This window comes from Colletotrichum karsti, assembly GCF_011947395.1.
Source record: "Colletotrichum karsti strain CkLH20 chromosome Unknown Scaffold5, whole genome shotgun sequence".
Taxonomy (NCBI): Eukaryota; Fungi; Ascomycota; class Sordariomycetes; order Glomerellales; family Glomerellaceae; genus Colletotrichum; species Colletotrichum karsti.
In genome coordinates, this window is record NW_024065905.1 from 791046 (window position 1) to 808046 (window position 17001).

The 17001-nt window shown below is 50.9% G+C and overlaps 6 protein-coding genes across 6 annotated transcripts; 4 read left to right on the forward strand and 2 right to left on the reverse strand.

Moving 5' to 3' along the window:
- Positions 1-622: 622 nt before the first annotated feature.
- On the forward strand, positions 623-2114 carry CkaCkLH20_02243 (cytochrome c oxidase subunit 1; the record flags this gene model as incomplete). The annotated part of the gene is made up of 3 exons (XM_038884962.1): positions 623-689; positions 742-840; positions 895-2114. 3 exons carry the CDS (start codon positions 623-625, stop codon positions 2112-2114), a joined length of 1386 nt encoding a protein of 461 aa, XP_038749750.1.
- A 1419-nt stretch (positions 2115-3533) lies between these two features.
- CkaCkLH20_02244 (uncharacterized protein) lies at positions 3534-4013 on the forward strand (the record flags this gene model as incomplete). Its single annotated transcript, XM_038884963.1, has 2 exons — positions 3534-3767; positions 3891-4013. 2 exons carry the CDS (start codon positions 3534-3536, stop codon positions 4011-4013), a joined length of 357 nt encoding a protein of 118 aa, XP_038749751.1.
- Positions 4014-4275: 262 nt separating this feature from the next.
- On the reverse strand, positions 4276-6284 carry CkaCkLH20_02245 (uncharacterized protein; the record flags this gene model as incomplete). The annotated part of the gene is made up of 4 exons (XM_038884964.1): positions 4276-4497; positions 4549-5413; positions 5462-6067; positions 6121-6284. The coding sequence occupies 4 exons, from the start codon at positions 6282-6284 to the stop codon at positions 4276-4278; spliced, it is 1857 nt and encodes a 618-aa protein (XP_038749752.1).
- A 1336-nt stretch (positions 6285-7620) lies between these two features.
- On the forward strand, positions 7621-10344 carry CkaCkLH20_02246 (uncharacterized protein; the record flags this gene model as incomplete). Its single annotated transcript, XM_038884965.1, has 11 exons — positions 7621-7723; positions 7802-8341; positions 8390-8483; positions 8547-8841; positions 8918-9161; positions 9218-9241; positions 9302-9364; positions 9709-9738; positions 9792-9822; positions 9871-9895; positions 9967-10344. 11 exons carry the CDS (start codon positions 7621-7623, stop codon positions 10342-10344), a joined length of 1827 nt encoding a protein of 608 aa, XP_038749753.1.
- A 292-nt stretch (positions 10345-10636) lies between these two features.
- CkaCkLH20_02247 (beta-lactamase) lies at positions 10637-12553 on the reverse strand (the record flags this gene model as incomplete). Its single annotated transcript, XM_038884966.1, has 4 exons — positions 10637-11453; positions 11508-11766; positions 11826-11948; positions 12040-12553. 4 exons carry the CDS (start codon positions 12551-12553, stop codon positions 10637-10639), a joined length of 1713 nt encoding a protein of 570 aa, XP_038749754.1.
- A 1790-nt stretch (positions 12554-14343) lies between these two features.
- CkaCkLH20_02248 (uncharacterized protein) lies at positions 14344-16344 on the forward strand (the record flags this gene model as incomplete). Its single annotated transcript, XM_038884967.1, has 2 exons — positions 14344-14441; positions 14538-16344. 2 exons carry the CDS (start codon positions 14344-14346, stop codon positions 16342-16344), a joined length of 1905 nt encoding a protein of 634 aa, XP_038749755.1.
- Positions 16345-17001: the final 657 nt, after the last annotated feature.

A 17001-nucleotide genomic window follows, 5' to 3' on the forward strand; every position in this document is an offset into this window, starting at 1 on the left:
ATCAAGCCTCTTTACCAAGATGCCCTATCATAGAACACAGCTCGACTCCGGCTGAGGCGAACACTTATCGTCGTAGCATACGCAGCAAGAAGCGACAATGTCAACCCTAGCCAAATTGCAGTTGCTGTTGAAGAACTGATTTAAGCACTTCGAGTAACATACACCAATGAAAGAAAGTCGGGCTGACTAAGCTATCAGCCAAGCACGCCATTAATGCCAAGGTACTGCTCATCGACACTCCTCATCACACTCTCTTATCTTCCTCCTTGACAATCTTATCTTTTAGAGCGAGGGGGCCGGGACCGGGCGGCAAACACCTCGGCTCTTCATCTTGAACCCCAGCGGTCTGGATCTCCTTGGTGTGACCGACGCGGAAATGAGGACGATGCTTCCAATCAGGGTCTGTATGGCGTGCTCCGCGTCCAGCGTCACCCAAAGATCGACCATGTGTGTGCCGGTTCTCATAAAATCTGCAGCGCAACTTTCTGCATGACGCTTTGAATCACCTTCTCTTTTCGGGATTTCAATTTAGAGGTATTGTCACCGTTATTCGCTGTCATTGAGGCGTTGTCTCAAGCCGCTCCCGTTGCATCAGATTGGAGCCATTATTACTTCCGTCGACATGGCTACCAAAGAGCCCTCATCTTCTGATGAAGCGCGGACCATCACAGAGTCAGAGAAGGTCGACGGTATGGGTTACACTCTATCAATGCTCTGTGACTGATGCTAATCAGTTACCAGTGAAGTGGTATCGTTCATCATTCTACAATGCGACGATTCTGGGCATGTGCAGCTTTGCTGCGCCGGGGCTATGGGGTGCTATGAACTCCCTCGGTGCCGGTACGGACCATGATATCGAGGATCAATGATCTCAGGGCTGACGGTTTCCACTAGGCGGCGCCCAAGAGCCATATCTAGTCAACACAGGGAACGCCCTCACGTTTTGTCTCATGATCGTGTCCTGTTGGCTCACCTCCTCGATCGTAAAGTACATCGGAATTAAAGGCGCTCTGGTCATCGGGACCATCGGCTTTGCCCCGTACAGCGCGGGCCTGTACCTCAACAACCGATACGGCGTCGAGTGGCTCGTTATCCTTGGAGCAGCTTTCTGTGGCGTCTCGGCTGGAATATTCTGGGCTTCCGAGGCTGCTATTGCCATTGCGTATCCAGAGCCACGAAACAGAGGGCGCATGGTCGCGTATTGGTTGACGTGGACCAGAGTTGGCCAGATTCTGGGCGGCGCGATCAACCTTGGGCTGAACGCTGACCGCAGTGGAGCCGGTAAAGTCTCATACAAGGTTTACCTTATCTTCATTGCACTTCAGGCCTGCGGACCGTTTGTGGCGCTGCTGTTGAATAACCCGTCTAAGGTCCAGAGAAGCGACGGAAAGCCGGTTGACCTGAAGATCTTCGACCACCCTTGGGAAGAGATCAAGGCCACCACACGAACATTCCTCAACCCGAAATTTCTCCTTCTTGTCCTTTGGATAGGACAAGGAGTGTATTCGGAGTCCATCTTCTTCACTTACATCGCCCTTTGGTTTTCGGTACGGGCCAGAGCCCTTGGATCGCTGTTGTCCGGCGTCGTTGCAGTCATCTCTGGCAACCTCCTTGGATTGTGGCTGGACCAAAACCAAATCGCGTTGAAGAAGCGAGCCCGCTGGGCTTTTGCTGTTATCATGGTAACGCAAGGCGCGTGGTGGATCTGGCTGACCATCAATGTGACGGAATACCGCGTCACGCAGCCGACGTTCGATTGGAGCGATCCTGGATTTGGAAGAGGCTTCGGTGTCTTTATCTTCCTTGTTTCGGGCTTTCAGCTGAACTACAACTTTGCCTTCTTCATTATTGGCCAGATCTCTGAAAGCCCACAGGAGACCATCCGGCTCTCGGCGCTCCTTCGTGGCACGGAATCAGCATGGCAAGCCCTCAGTTACGGCCTTAATGCACTTCCAATTTTTGCTGTGGCTGGTGGGCCTTACATCAACTTCGGACTATGGGGCGCATCGATCCTTCCTGCATTGGTGGTTATCAAACATCTTGGTGCTACCAAGGGAAGGGAGGATTCAGAGACTGGTTCCCAGACGGAAGCGGCGCATGTTGGCAAAGACTGAACTTTTCAGCGGCACGATAAGCGAAGGAAAGAGCGTGTCGAACGAAGGCCGTGGTAATAGGACACCATGTTCAACATCTCATTTCTGCGGGGGGGAAGCCACGCAGCATGCTATTCTTTTCATCAAGTAGATCTGATCTAACCATATCAACCAGTCTATGACATACCAAACTGGCACACACAAGCCAAACATTATACCCACATTACCAATAGGCGATTAACGGAGATAAATCATAGATACTACCTGTCTAGCTACGAAGTCTATGGCAACTCCTTGAAGTCAACAAAGAGTCAATCTTATCGATTATTCAATTTGGGTGCGAGCAGCTGTACGGGCGCTCAGCGGCTGAAGAGAGAGATTCTATTTATTCCTGCTCCAGTGCGAGCCGTACGGCAATTACTACATCACAAACTGACTATCGTATTGCTTTGAGAAATCAACTTCACCCAGACGACACCATATCGGCCCCAGCCATCACAACGGAGCCAGCTATCATTAACTCTAACAAAAGTTTGCGGGATATTTCGCAACTTTAAAAGCGAAGGAAGCACCGAACGATGAAGAGGAGGACATGGAAGGTTCACGAGTTTCGGGGCTTTTGAGATGGTTGGGGGAGCGCTTTTGCCGTTCTCAACCTTGTCCCTCTGGCTATGATCAATTCGCAATATCCAGCGAGGACGCATGTTGAAATAGAGCCACTGGTATCATATGAATCAGACATGCTTGAAGACGCTGTGGCGGGGTAGTATCGATTTAGAACAACCTTTCAACCAAGAGTTTCCAATAGAGTGCTTGCGGTCGTTGGAAGTGGAGACGGCATATATCAAGACTTATGTCACCGCGGACTGCGCAATTATTTTAAGCTTTTTCTGCTAATAGCAACCGTGCTTCTGTCTCAACTCCCGCACCTGACAGGGTCTCTCCACTTCCCCAGGGGCATTCAGAGGAACTTCGCATCTCCAGCCCTCGCAGCAGACAGCTGGATGTCTTCGGATGTCTTTGCCGATATACGGCTGACTTGGCACGCACTTGAGTTGTGACCATGCTATTAGTTGCCTCACATAAACTTGTGTATGCTCAACTAACTCAATGCATGGCTTAAAATACCCAGGCAGCCATACCAGGGCACGTCATAGGCGGAATTTGTCAAATTGAGATGTCCGTGAAGCTGCCGAGTGACGGGGTAAAAGACAAATAGATTGGATATCAAATAGTATAAAGTCATCGGCTGTTCACCTCCAGAACCTCTCTTGTAACTCATCATCACCAGTCTCTTCAATCACAGCACGCCTTCGTTTCAAGTTTCCGACTTTCCCATCGTTGCACTACTTGCGCTTCATTCGAACAAGTACCTTCTTTACAGCCTATAGCCTCAACATCGATACCCACTTCATCTTCTTATCTAACGACAATATCACGATGTTCGCTCGTACTTTCATCCTGCTCACCCTTGGTGCCCTTGCCTCGGCTCAGACTCTTGAGGGCTTCCCCGAGAGCATTTCTTGCAAGCAAAGCTCTGGTGGCAACGCCAGCGTCTCCAAAGCCGAGATGAAGTCGGCCATTGTTGGCCCTAAGGGAAACTTGGAAGACAACTCTGCCGCCAACGTCGCCTCTGGGAAATGCTCAAGCCTTTCTGGAATTCCGCTCTACACGGTAAGTGGCAATATGAAACCGCCTAGAGGATGTGGTTAGACGGGCATTACTTTGCTCCTATCTTCCATCCGACCAACAATTCATCATTGATTCGGCATGCTAATATGTCTTTGTTTTACACAGGTCGGTGCTGCTAGTAAAGCAAACGTTGGATTCGCCTATGACAAGGCCAAGGACACATACCACTTTTGTTTCGCTCAGGGGGCTGTTGATGACGCGACTGGATACCCTTCTCAATGCACCTAATGCCAGGGCGAATGAAGAGATATTTTTCGGAAACAAATTCACATCCAATTCAAAATTTCAAGTCCCATCCTGAATGAATTATGTACGAAATTTGTGATGACATAACATCGGTGGTTTATCTCATCTATCAACAAACACGACTTCCGTAAGCCTGGGTATGAACTCGCTAGTAAAATAACAAAACGTTGAGCCATTACTCCCCAGCTCCCAACAAACAGAACGATGAACTACTCCACGTCTCAATCCTATGTGTACGTTCTCACTAATTGCCCCAGTTGATCTTTGTCCAGTCCTCTTCATCGAGATGCAAACTCACTGACGGGGCAACACTAACTAAAGTACTCGTACTTCTCTGCTGCACAGCGGGAGTATCTTTGAGAATCTTCTTAATCGTGTCAGCCACCAACACACCAGCACTCCTGATAATGTCTGGGTCCACATCGCGCTTTGCCCCATAGGCAACTAGTTGCTGAACAATGTCAATCTTTTTCCGGTTTGTGTCAGCGATTCTTGCTGCCATTCCCCCTTTTCTCACGTTCGGCTTCATTTGGATTGCTGCAACAAGAGGACTGCAACCCTTAGGGCCGATTACATCGGTCTTTGCGTTGAATGACTTGAGTAAGACCGATACCAAGTCACTTCGCCCCTTTTCACAAGCTTCGAACAACGCGGTCTTCCCGTAAATGTCTTGGCTATTGACATCAAGATAGCTCGTGGCTTCCAGTGGAACCTGATTCGTTGACCGACTTGATATTGATCGTCGCACCGCAGCAGACGTAGTTGATACGACACTGGATTTTCGGGCTGATGACTCGATATGGTTGTAGATGAGATCTGCCATTTTGCCGCTCTGGCATTTGTGCAGAACGCCGTGTCCTTGAAGATCTCGAGCGTCGATATTGGCACCGTAATGAAGTAAAAGCTGCACAGCTGAGGCTTTGGAAGTTGACACAGATGCAAGCAAGGGTGTATCCCCATTGCGATCTCCGATGTCAAGGTTGCCAACATTCTGGATGATTTGCTCCAGGACGCTTGGTTCGATGTCAGAGTCGACCACGGCGACGTGCAGAAGCGTTCTTCCTTCGGAGTCCATGGCCTCGAACCTTGGCAAACCTGTGTCGTCTATGTTGGCATCCTCGAAACCGTGTTGTTGCGCCCATCGGAGAGCAGATTCCAGCTTCACCTGGGGTGGTTCTTCGACTGAACCCGTCTCTTTCTTAACCCAATCTTTTATCGCCAGGTAGCTGGCACGGTCGCCTGCGAGATGATGAATAGCGAGAAGAGCTTGGCAAGTCTCCGTGATGTGGCCCTGGTTTCTCGGCTCTTCTTCCAGACGTATTTGAAGTGCAATTTCAAGATTCTTGCTGGCGCCAGGTAAATCCTCAAGACTTGCGCAGAGCCTTCCAAGTTTGTGTCGAAGTCGAGATAGTCGAATCCTGTCCACTGACGTGGAACCGTCGCATTCGGCAGTGAGCTTTTCAAGTGATTCCCGCGCCATATTGTTGCCATCCACAGTACCCCAGAATCGGTAGAGTTCTGCGAGCTCTTCAAGCAAATCGTAGTGCTCGGCACCTTCAAAACCATCCACCCCACGCTCCATCAAAGTTGCACGAAGATCTATCGCCTTTTGAAAGTGGTGTGAGGCGCTTTGGAACAGCTCGCCCTCCTTCAAAAGTCTTGCTACTTCCAAGTTCTTCTGATACTTGAAGAATTCGAGCCTCGAGTTGAATGGGACGACCAACGAATTTCTCTGCGAGATATCAGACGCACTTGATGTTCTGCCGGTCTTGATCGCTTCGGAATCGGATGGAGCAAGATCTTCGTTTCTTTCGAGAAGTACTGCTTCAGCAAGGCTGCTCGCCGAACTAGTCCACCGCTGGACATTCATCGCGACGTTTAAGTTGCGTACCTCGCGACCTTCGATCGCGACATAGTTGTTGGTGGTTGCCTGGGCTTGAGGGGAAATTTCAATGTTGTTGCGAAGCTTGCGAGCGACGTTCTGTACCTCCCGGAGAATTTCGCCCTGTGAGTTCTTCGTGTCCACATTTTGAGCCCTGAATTTCTATTAGCATTGTGCCTTTCGAGTTTTCATCGATGAAATACTAACAGTAACAGTGTTGATAAGGTGATATTCAAGACAGCGGTGTAGTTGCTGATCTCTTCCATGGCACGATTCACGTCATCTTGATTCAGCCTCTGTCCGATGGCGAGGCTGATCTGTCGACCAAGTCCTGGATTCTCCGGAACAGAAGCGGGTAACTGTTCTCTCAAGACTTCTAGCGATTGTTTACAGCCTTCCAAAATCGTTGAGATATTCTGGTAATGGGGCTTCTCCGAGGGAAGCAGACGACCTTTGCGACGCAGGCTGCATGTGTCTCGTACGCCCTCTAGGGCCGTAAGCAGAAGCTTAATTCGGTCATGGAGACTTTGGATATTGGTTGTGGAGTTTCTGATCGCGGCAACTATGTCCACAATGTTTGAAGCTGCTGCACAGAGTGGCTCAGCAATCTGGATCACGGCCAACAAGGCTTCCATCTTGACGATACGGTGCACCCACAAACAACGCTAAAGAGATAAGAGAATCGTGGGGTTCCGGATCCCAAGTCCCAGAAGTGGGGATGAATTATGTTTAATGCGCAGGACTGCAAGAAGTGCTGCCGCCTCGCCCAGACCGTGACCCAAGCATGTACAAACGATTGACACTGCCTCTAAGCAAGGATGACAGAAAAGGGCGACCAAGCCTCACCCTTCAGTCAGACCAATGTGATGCCAGCTAGTTGTGATGAAAGTGCACTTTTTAGTCAGGCATGACATCACGAAAGCTCTTATTGGTCATCTATTCGTTCTTCGAGGGACTCCTTACTACTTACAACCAGACACCAGGCCAATATAGCTGCAAGCCACTTGCAAACCTATCTTAGGCAGCAACGATCTGGTGATGGTTCTAAGAACCGGCGAAGCCTGCGTTTGGCAAACAAAATGGAATTCCTCAGCTGAATAGAGCACATCACGGCACATGCCAAGCAGAAATGTGCAAAAGTTATGGGAGGCCTCTCCATGGACGGAAGTACTTGTTTTCAACTCATATCCGCGCGGGAAGCATAGTAAAACGCAAAAAGTGACTTCGTGGTTCGCACAAGGCGGCTTGTGTTTGCTCAAGGGATCTCACCGCGTCCTTGACCGAGTGTCTTTGTTGCACATCTGTTCTGCTGTCTGCGGGGTATCTGCATATAATTAATTTGAAAGTGAAATGCGATTTGCCTGTTCGGAGTTGATGACGGTAAGATGTAGCTTTTCTCACCACCGTGTTACGCGTAATTCCAAGCCCTGTTTTTGAGAAAAGAAGTAGTCACTCCCAAAGTCCTGAATATCATGTATGCCTTATCGTTGCCTCGCCGCTGCCTGCCCTGTACCCTTGCTCGGCGTTGGGCTCCCTTCTGTCTGCAGGACTTGGCTGAGACACTGAGGCAAACTGTCCAGCCTGATCCAAACATGGCCGTGGTCATCTTATATTACCAGGTGAATAGCTTCCGATGGGACGGCCTCTTTCAAACAGCGGAGGAACAAGATCGCCGTTTCCAGCTACAACGCATTTCATTTCGTGAAGATGGCGGATCATGAGGCATATGCGACCTCAATCAGCAGCAGACTCCGGTCTCAGATAACTCGGAGACACGTCAACATTGACGCTCTGATTGAAGGACCTCTAGGTGAGTTGAATCCCAGACTCGAAACGATGTCTCTCTCTCCCTCCTTTGACGCTTTGCCATACTAACGGGCATGATAAGTTCATCTCGACGATGCCGAACTGGAAGAGGATATCCGAAACTTTGCTCCCAGTCTACCAGGAGTCAACCCGAGAGACATATTGAGAGCTGCTCTTGTAGCGAGGGAAATAAGGGCATACACTGATGAAAGTCTCCAAGCAGGCCTTCCAATTCACCTTACTGAAGAGGAGAGAAAGGCACTCAAGGAAGAGAAGGAGAAAACCTTTTCCCAAAGCGGTCTGAAAGTCGTGGTCACCAGCGTCGCTCTTGCCGCCCTTCTCCAGGGCAGCGTTCAAGCTTCCATCAATGCTGGGAGCATATTTGCCACTGTGTTGGACCTCCCGCCCTCAACCCAGGAATGGAGGCTTGGTGGTATGAATGCGGCCCCTTACCTGGCTGCTGCGGTCTTGGGCGCTCCATTGTCACTTCCTCTGAACTACTGGATGGGAAGGCGCGGCGCGATCGCAGTGGCAGCTTGTTTGATATTCGCGAGTTCTCTGGCTTCTGCTTTTGCGAAAACGTGGTATCAGCTGTTAGGCATCAGGATTGTCAACGGCGTTGGTGAGCAGATGCCCTATTTAGAGCAAAGTCAGTTCTAACGTCTAGTAGGTATGGGAATCAAGGCCATCAGCACTCCGATTCTCGCTTCTGAGACTGCCGTGGACCAGTGGAGAGGGTCTTCTGTTCTCATGTGGCAGTTATGGTGAGTATTTCTGTTTCCTGCATGCGCTTCGGCCTTTTCTGTAGCTGATGACGTCTTGACCAGGGTTGCTTTCGGTATCATGATGGGAAATGTCGTTAATCTCATTCTCGTCGCCGCGGCTGGAGCTCTGGATTTCCCAGTTCGGCTAAGTGAGGGGCAAAACCCTCAGTTAGATCAAGGGCCCAAAGGAAAATTAGCTCTCCAACTAATCCTAGCTGCTCCGATGGTGCCGGCTCTACTTACACTAGTTGCTCTGTCATACTGCATGGAAAGTCCACGGTTCTACATGCAGAAGAATACGCCAAACTACCGTCCCCAGCGAGCTTATGAAATATTGAGCAAAGTTCGCAACACTCAGGTAAGAACCTGCCTTCCAATTCGTCGGAATGAGACGTAAACATTCTGGAGTAAAAGCTGACTCTTGCGTTGGGTAGCTCCAAGCCCTCAGGGACATTTACCTCATCCACAAAAACATCGAGCTTGAAGACGACGATGACGATCTCGAACAGTCAAAGGCTCCAGCGCACAACCGAAAGCGAGGACTCACGTTCGCAAGTCATCTGTCATTTGCCTTGTCTGATACCTTCCGACAATACAGCCACCTCTTGAAGACTCCACGGTTGCGCAACGCTGTATGGAGTACTTGCACTGTTGCTTTGGCACAACAGCTGTGCGGTAGTATGTTGCCTTTCTTGATATTTACAACCTGTGACTATGCTAATAAGTAAATCAAGTCAATGTCTTTGCCTTTTATTCAAGTAAGAGAGACAATATTCCAAGTCTTGAAACATAGAATGTGGCGTTGACAGTATTGATAGACGACTTCTTCATCCGGAAGGAAAGCACTCCCAGGATTGCTTTGCTCTACAGCATTGGATTCGGTACGTCGTCTGTTATAGCCATTCTTCGAAACAGTTCGTAATCTGAAATTCGACCAGGCGCCGTGAACTTCTTGTTCGGCCTCCTTGCAATCAGGTTTGGAATTATCAATGCTCAATTTTGTCTGCATAGTTAATGGATCCACAGGTCAATTGACAGTTTTGGCCGGCGTCGATGGCTACTTGTAACATTTCCGTTGATGTTTTTATTCCTCGGGGCAGCCGCCATATCCTTTCGGATTCCCGATGAGAATAAAAGCCTGCAAATCGGAATTGTGGCTCTTTTCATATTTTGTCAGTGGTATTTCTTCCTCGGTCAGGACTTCGTCATGTTGACACTTATCCAGTATTCGCTGCCGTGTACTCGCCAGGCTTAGGTAAGGAAGAAATGATCGAGATGTGATCGACTCCGACTGATAGAAAATCTCAGGGCCAATTCCTTTCACACTTGCATCTGAGAGGTACGTTACGAAAGTCTAAGGCCCTGTTCCAAGCTGACCTCTTCCTAGTTTTCCTCTGTCCCAGCGTGAATCTGTAAGTACTAAGCTTTTCAGCTCGTTCTGTGATGGACATGTGCCCAGGACCCGAGCTGACACTGCGGAAAGGGCTGTTCGGTTGCCATTTCGGTGAATCTCTTCTTCGCTGGAGTTTTTACAATCGTGTTCCCGTCGATCAACAGCGAGTTGGGACCTGCGGGGGCGCTTGCCCTGTTCTCCGGTCTCAACGTTGTGGCCTTCATTTTGGTTTTCCTCATCGTTGAAGAGACAAAGCAGATCAGTCTGGAGGAATTGAGCCTCATCTACGCTGTTCCAAAGACGAAGTTCATGACGTATCAGCTTACGAAGTATTTGCCCTATCTGTGGAAGAGATATATCACACGAAGTTGGGGAGACAGGGAGCCTCCTAACTTTTACACGACTGTAGTTGAGCCGTATGTGTACGAGCTGAGGGATCTTGGAGGAGAGTCGACGACAAATGAGTAGAAGTACACGTTCTCAGGAGGAACCATAAGAGGGAGAGGGAGGGAGGGAAAAACACATAAGATGGTTTGGTTTATTGCTTGTTTTGAGGGCGTTCATAAGACTTCTAATCTCTAATTAATTGAATCACTTTGACCGATGTATAACTTTCCCAGGTGGCAAATGTTCGTTATGCTATTAGAACCATTTATTATCTGTCTGTTCTTGTAGGCAAGCATGTGGAAGAATACCATGAATGGGAACGAGCAATGAGGGCTCAGGGGTTCCGCAGAGGTTTCCCGTCGAAATGTCGTAATCACGTCACAACCTTCTTCAAGATAACACTAAAGGCCCGAGGCGAGATGCTCTTCGCCACTTCATCCTCTCCTACAGTAACAACAAAGTCATCAAAAGCCAAGTAGTTATACGTGTTACGATCAATCAAACCCCACGTGAGGCATCCGCCCTGGGGGTAGAAAAGATCATCATCAATATCCGTCTCGTTGTGGTTCTTGTAGACGGCGCGCCAAGACCATTTCTCACCCTCCTTGATGTTGGTAGGGTAGAGCCTGGCGCTGACATTGTAGGTCTTTCCCGGGGTGATAGAGGTGCTGTAGTTGGGGATATTGGGAAGAACCGGAACCCCGCGGATCTTCAGATCGGTGAGCGACAGACCAGGCCCGTCATCGATAGAAAGGGTGACGGTCGAGTTTGTCTCAGGGTCAGTATATGTACCGGCGAATGCGGTCTTGGCGGCGTCTTTGTTGGCTTGCTCTAGTGCTGGGATCAGGGCGGAAATGACGGGAGAGATGACTCTTGCTGGGAACATGAACTGTGTAGAGGCCGGGCCAGCAGTCAGAATGGAGATTGTGAGGTCGTAGTCGGGGACGAGGAGGAGAAGATTCGAGTATAAGCCGAGGTCGCCGGATTTAGTGTAGATACTGATCGGAACCCCGGATGGGAGGAGGGTCGTGGAGGTCAGAATTTCCCAAGGGGCGCCGACGGAGTATCCTGACGAGGTGGTAAAGGCACGGGGCTTCAGCCAGGAACTAGTATCGATGGTAAGGTTATTGGAAAGAATTGCGGTGCCGAAGGTGAGCATGTCGCGAGTGTTCGTGTAGATGCCGCCGGCACTGTGTCAGTTAGTTAGAAACCAAAGCACTTTTAGAAGAGGCCGGGTAACTTACGCCGTGTATATACCGGCATCGCCACGCCAGGTTGGCTCATCCTTTGGGATGAAACCCCAAGAGTCTTGGTCTGGGCCAGTGGAGGATGTGTTGGTAAGGCCGAGAGGCTTCAGGATAGTCTCGGTTAAAACCGAGTCGTAGGTCTTATTCGTGGCGGCTTCAACGACAAGACTAAGAAGAGAAATGCCGAGGTTGGAGTAGATGGGGGTTGTATGTGGCTTGAACACGAGTGGTTTCTTGTTGAGGGCGGAGAAGAGGTCTGCGATGTTGAGATGTCAGATAAGGATATTTGTGTAAGTGCTTGGAGAGTTCCCATACCATCAGCTGTGCAAGGTTTAGTGCCTCCGAGACCAGAGCATCTGGGTCGAGTCTCGTTTGCGATGGCGGGCAGGCCCATAGCCTTCCAGGGGTAGCTTTCGAAGTTGGCGAGGTCCGTTGCAGCTGAAAATGTTAGCAAACGCCCAAAAGACTACAGAGAACTAATAAGGAGGAATCTCGTCAACAGAACCGCCGAGGAAGGGATTTTGCTTACTATCACCACCAATTCCAGACAAATGAGTTACCAAATCCTCCACAGTGATATTGTCCCAGGGAACGACATTGAAAGCAGAGCCATCCTGAGCCTTGAGGGCATCCTCCTTGAGCCGAGGAAGATATTTGGTGACGGGGTCGCTGCCCTTGATATGCGAGTTTTGGAGAGCGGTGAGCACTGTGAACAGTTTCGTAATGCTGCCGCCACGGAAAACGGTGTCGATGTTCACCTCTTTCGTGCTACTAATTTCAGCAATGGCAGGGGTGTGGTAGAGCTCAAACAGAGGCGCGTCTTCGTGAATCGACTTGATGCCTATGGCAATTCCGGTGCCGTTAAGATCGTCGGAGGAAGTAAGGTTGGCAAGGCTGTCCTGGATCTTGAGGAGGGTGTCCCTCACAAGCGTGGAATTGCTAGGGGACTTTGCCGTTGGGAGAGTATGTCCCGTTGGCGGGCAAGGGTTGGCCCGCGTGCCAGCCAGAAGAGCTGTGATAGCCAGAAGGCTTCTCGGGAGCATGGTTTTAAAATTCGCAAATAACAAGATTGAATCTGAGGACGAAGTATGTGGGAAGCCGAAGGAAACACCTGGGCAAAGCAACTAGCGATGAAGTTTTTAACCTGCTCTCGGAGATGATCTGTGAGAATGAGATGGCTTAAGATATCAGCTTGAATGAGGTTTCATATCAGAAATTTCACGCGGAAGTGTGGGATTTAAATACGATCCACGAAACGACGATGCCCGCCTGGCATCAACATTCCAGGCTCTCAACGTCTTTGGAAGTCTAGAATAGCAAGCCCCTTAGCCCGGCCGATGTGGGCTTTGACAGCTCTCTACGAAGCCGAGCCACAAGCAAAATAGCGCGATTGAGCTGTCCAAGACCCTGAAAATCCGACATCACCAATCGCATTTACTTCGAAGACAGCAAAGTATGAAGATGACGATCCACACCCATCTCTGCTGACGAAGGAGCCACCTAGCGGACGCCATGGCGAACAGACTCAGCGTTGTGTCTTGGGGCATAATAAGGTTGATTCTGTCAGTCCCAAAATACCGAGTTGCACAGCCTTCAAGCAAATGTTAGTCTATTCAGGCTACCTATCTACCGGCGCGGGACTGATGGAGCTGAGCCGCAGCGTCGGGTTTGTCTAGGATGGGGTTAGCACAAGGCAGCCGAATTCGAGTGATGAGAGTATGGTACAACGTAAGCTTGACTGTCCAGTCGGGGAGATTTGAAGATGGTCTTGGTCGAATAGGTGGGACAGGGTGGTGAAGTTCGAAGTTGGTGAGATTTCCCTGTCGAAGGATGGAATCGAAATGGAATCATGAGGTACGTACCGCCTGCAGCTGGAGCTTGGGCCAGCTGATGCGGGGATGATCCACCTACGCGGCCATTATTTTAATTGGCTCGCTCGCAAAAAGTCCGAGGTGATTTTTGACCAATGGAAAAGGGCAATCTCTAGTAATTTTCACGAATGGGAGGGATAACGCCGCGTTGAAGGCAGGTTTTCCGTCGCATTCGGGGGTGATTCTCGGGCACCTTTCCTGCACAAACAATTGCGTCTCTGCAGCTTGTTGCAGCCGGAATCTCTTCAGATTGGCCAATTTGACGCCGCTGACATGCAGCTTTCATGGCATTCATCGGGCGCAGCTTGCAGGGCTGAAGATGGGCCAAAGCTGTCTTGCCCATCCCTGTCCACGAACGCCAGGCAGAGACATTCTCTTCTCTCTCGTTTGACCGTTGGACGATGCGAGGGCTTTTCCCGTACCCTGGAGCGTATTCTCGGAGGGGGAACTTATCCCAACATGTTCGCTCATCAGCCCCGGTCTGCGCAGAAACCATACATATGACTGTCTAAGGCCGTCCGGACTGTATGTTCCTGACAGAAACACTCTGTTGAAGTAGTCAATCCCCATTCGATTCGTCCGGTAACTTCACGTTCGGTTCGTCTCATCATCAAGTCGACAGCAAGGGGCCCTGTGAATCATTCCAAGGCGAGAAGATCCAATCTTAGCGAACAGCCCACGACGTCAGCAAGACAGAGGTATCCGTACACGGCAGTTGTCTGCTGAGCCCCTGGGGTAATCTCTAGCGTCAGCCGTTGAGCATAAGGCATTGATTGCTTGCCTCGGACAACATCTCGGACTTCTCAAGACAGCCAAAACATCACAGCCGCTGCCGCAGCCTCATGAGCGCCCCCAGTCCACGCCACTTACCCCGGCTAGCGTCCAACGACGGGCACCGCGCTTCGTTGGCAAGACATACAATTAGCGAGCATGATCCCGCTTCCACATCGACTGATCAACAAATGACGGACCCCAGCGGTGCTCCCCAGCCATATCTGCAACCTCCAGTTGCCTCTTCCGGTCGCAAAGGGTCCAAGAAGGTTCGGACTGGATGCGTCACGTGCAAGTTGAGTCCGACCTCTCTCCCGTCCAGCCCCTTCATCTCGGTGTCACTTCTGCGTTGATCGTCTTGCATATGCACTGACGCGTTCGACAGAGTCCGCAAGGTCAAATGCGACGAGGCCAAACCCGCATGCCTGCGCTGCACAAAGACGGGTAGGATATGCGACGGGTACCTCCCCCGGAAGCCGGCTCATGGCGAGGGTAGTCCTGGCTCTGACATCGTCGCCCGCCTGAGCCCATCCGTGTCTCCGTATGCCGACTGGGTTGGTGGCACGCGAGAGCAACGCGCCTTTGACTTCTACCGTAATTTCTCGGCCCCGGCCATATTTAGCGACGGAGGCGGCGGCCTGACGTTATGGAAGAAGCTCGTCCCACACTTCTGTCATGCCGAGCCCGCCATCCGTCACGCGGTGCTAGCAATCAGCAGCCTGCACGAGTCTCTCTCGCAAGAGACGTCCGCAGATTCTGCCTCTGGCGACTTCCTTGCTCCCGTGAGACGAAGGGGCGTGGTCTCCAATACCTTTGCCGCAGAACAATACGGCAAAGCTCTCAAGTGTTTGCAGGAATGGAAGCCTTCCGAGTCGGCCACTGTGACGGTGCCGTTGTTAGCGTGCCTGCTCTTCATCTGCATTGAGTTCATGCTCGGCGATGAGAAGGCATCACAAGTCCATATCAACCAAGGTCGCTTGATCCTTGCACAGCTCGACACTACAACGGCCGGGAGCGACGTCGACGTCATCAAGAAGCACTTTGTGCCGATATACAGCCGCTTGAGCCTTGCCTCGTTTTTATTTGGTACTAGGCCTGCCGAGATACCATCCAACCTGCGCTCCAGCTCCGCGACAAACAAGTTCTTCGCATCAGTCGACGAGGCCGAAGTCGCACTTTACGAGCTAGTAGACGATGGCCTAAGATTCAGCAATAAGGCCAGGAGGACTGTATACATGCGTGTGTCAATAGATCCAGACCTCCAAACCCTGCAGCGGGAGCAGGAAGACATCCTGGCAAGATTCAACCGCTGGCACATCGCCTTCACTGTTGTTGCTGCCTTAGAAGATGCCAAAAAAGCCGGAAAGCTTTGCTCGGTGTATTACCACACGGGCAAGATTTGGGTCGGCACCGCCATGTCGCCTTTTGAGACGGCATACGACGACCATATCGCCTCATTCGCCGCCATCATCAGCCTATGCTCGGAGCTCATCCACGCTTCTAAAAAGTCCGCCCGAGATCCGTCCAAGGCAGCTATGTCGACGCCAAAGTTCGTCTTCGACACTGAGATCATCCCGCCTCTCTACTACACCGTCGCCAAGTGCCGACACCCGATGCTCAGGAGAGCTGCTGCTGATCTGCTGACACAAGACGCCGTCACAAACCGCAGAGAAAACCTTTGGGACGCGCGGATGATGGCGGAGATTGGCAGACGGATCATGACCATCGAAGAAAACTCCGTACGTCGCGACACGTCCGACCTCGGAACCACGAATTGGGACGCACGTTCATGTGCTGGCTCAGACGAGTGCGCCGACCAGGCAGCTCGAGCACCAGGCTTCGTTTACGAGATTGCGGTTCCGTATATGCAGTACCCGGGACTCACTAGAGATGCGTATCATCATTACAGCGAGCAATATCAGGTAGTGAACGGGCTTGGAGGAAGCAGGCAAACGTCACCCGGATCAGTCTCTACGAAAGCATCGACAGGGTCGTCGTCGAGCGGCAGCAACACCAGCTGGGGCTCAGGGCATCTGGAGACACCGTTCAACTTACCCGAGTACGCAAGAGTCAAGAATGCCCAGATAGATAACGAGTCACTGCACGGAAGCTGGGTCACCGTATTTATGGACCCCGAAGAGGCAGGGGCGCAGCATTGGAAGGTGACGAAGGAGTTTGTGAGGGTAAAGTGAGAACGTTGTGAGATACCATTCTTATTGATTTGTTGCTTCGCCAAAGCACACAGTGCTCTGGATGACCGCATCACACACCACGTAGCGATGTGTTCGTTGTATGAAGCCAAAAAGATCGTTACCGTACATGTATTCCGTCTGGTCTACAACGTTTTGTCTATGATTCCATGCTCAGACCAAACAGCGCTTGTTGACGGACAGCGAATCCACCATTAAAGAGAACTTGACGCCGACTCACAGTCCAACATCCAATTCAGCTCAAGACCGAGTCCCTTCAATCGTACGGCAAACGTGGTAAGGATGGCGATATGAGTTTATTGGATCCCAATCGGCTGTCAGAAATGCTATGCTGAGGCCGTCGTCGGTTTGCCAACGCTCTTGCAGTCGCACGCATTCAGATGACTCCGGTCGACCTCCGCAAAATAGCGAGCCGACAGAATACATGTGCCCCCACCGGCCGCAGGAGCAGAGCATCTCAACGCGGGCAGATGTCACGTCGGCAACCGCTTGAGCCATATCGTCCATGTACATCTGCGGGTCCTCCGTCTTTGCGTGCCCCGGTTTCCAGTGACCCCAGATCCAACGTCCCCGTTCATCTCGATGCAAGCCGGGGTCCAGTCGAATGACCCTAAGAGACGGAAGCGTGTCGAAGACGGC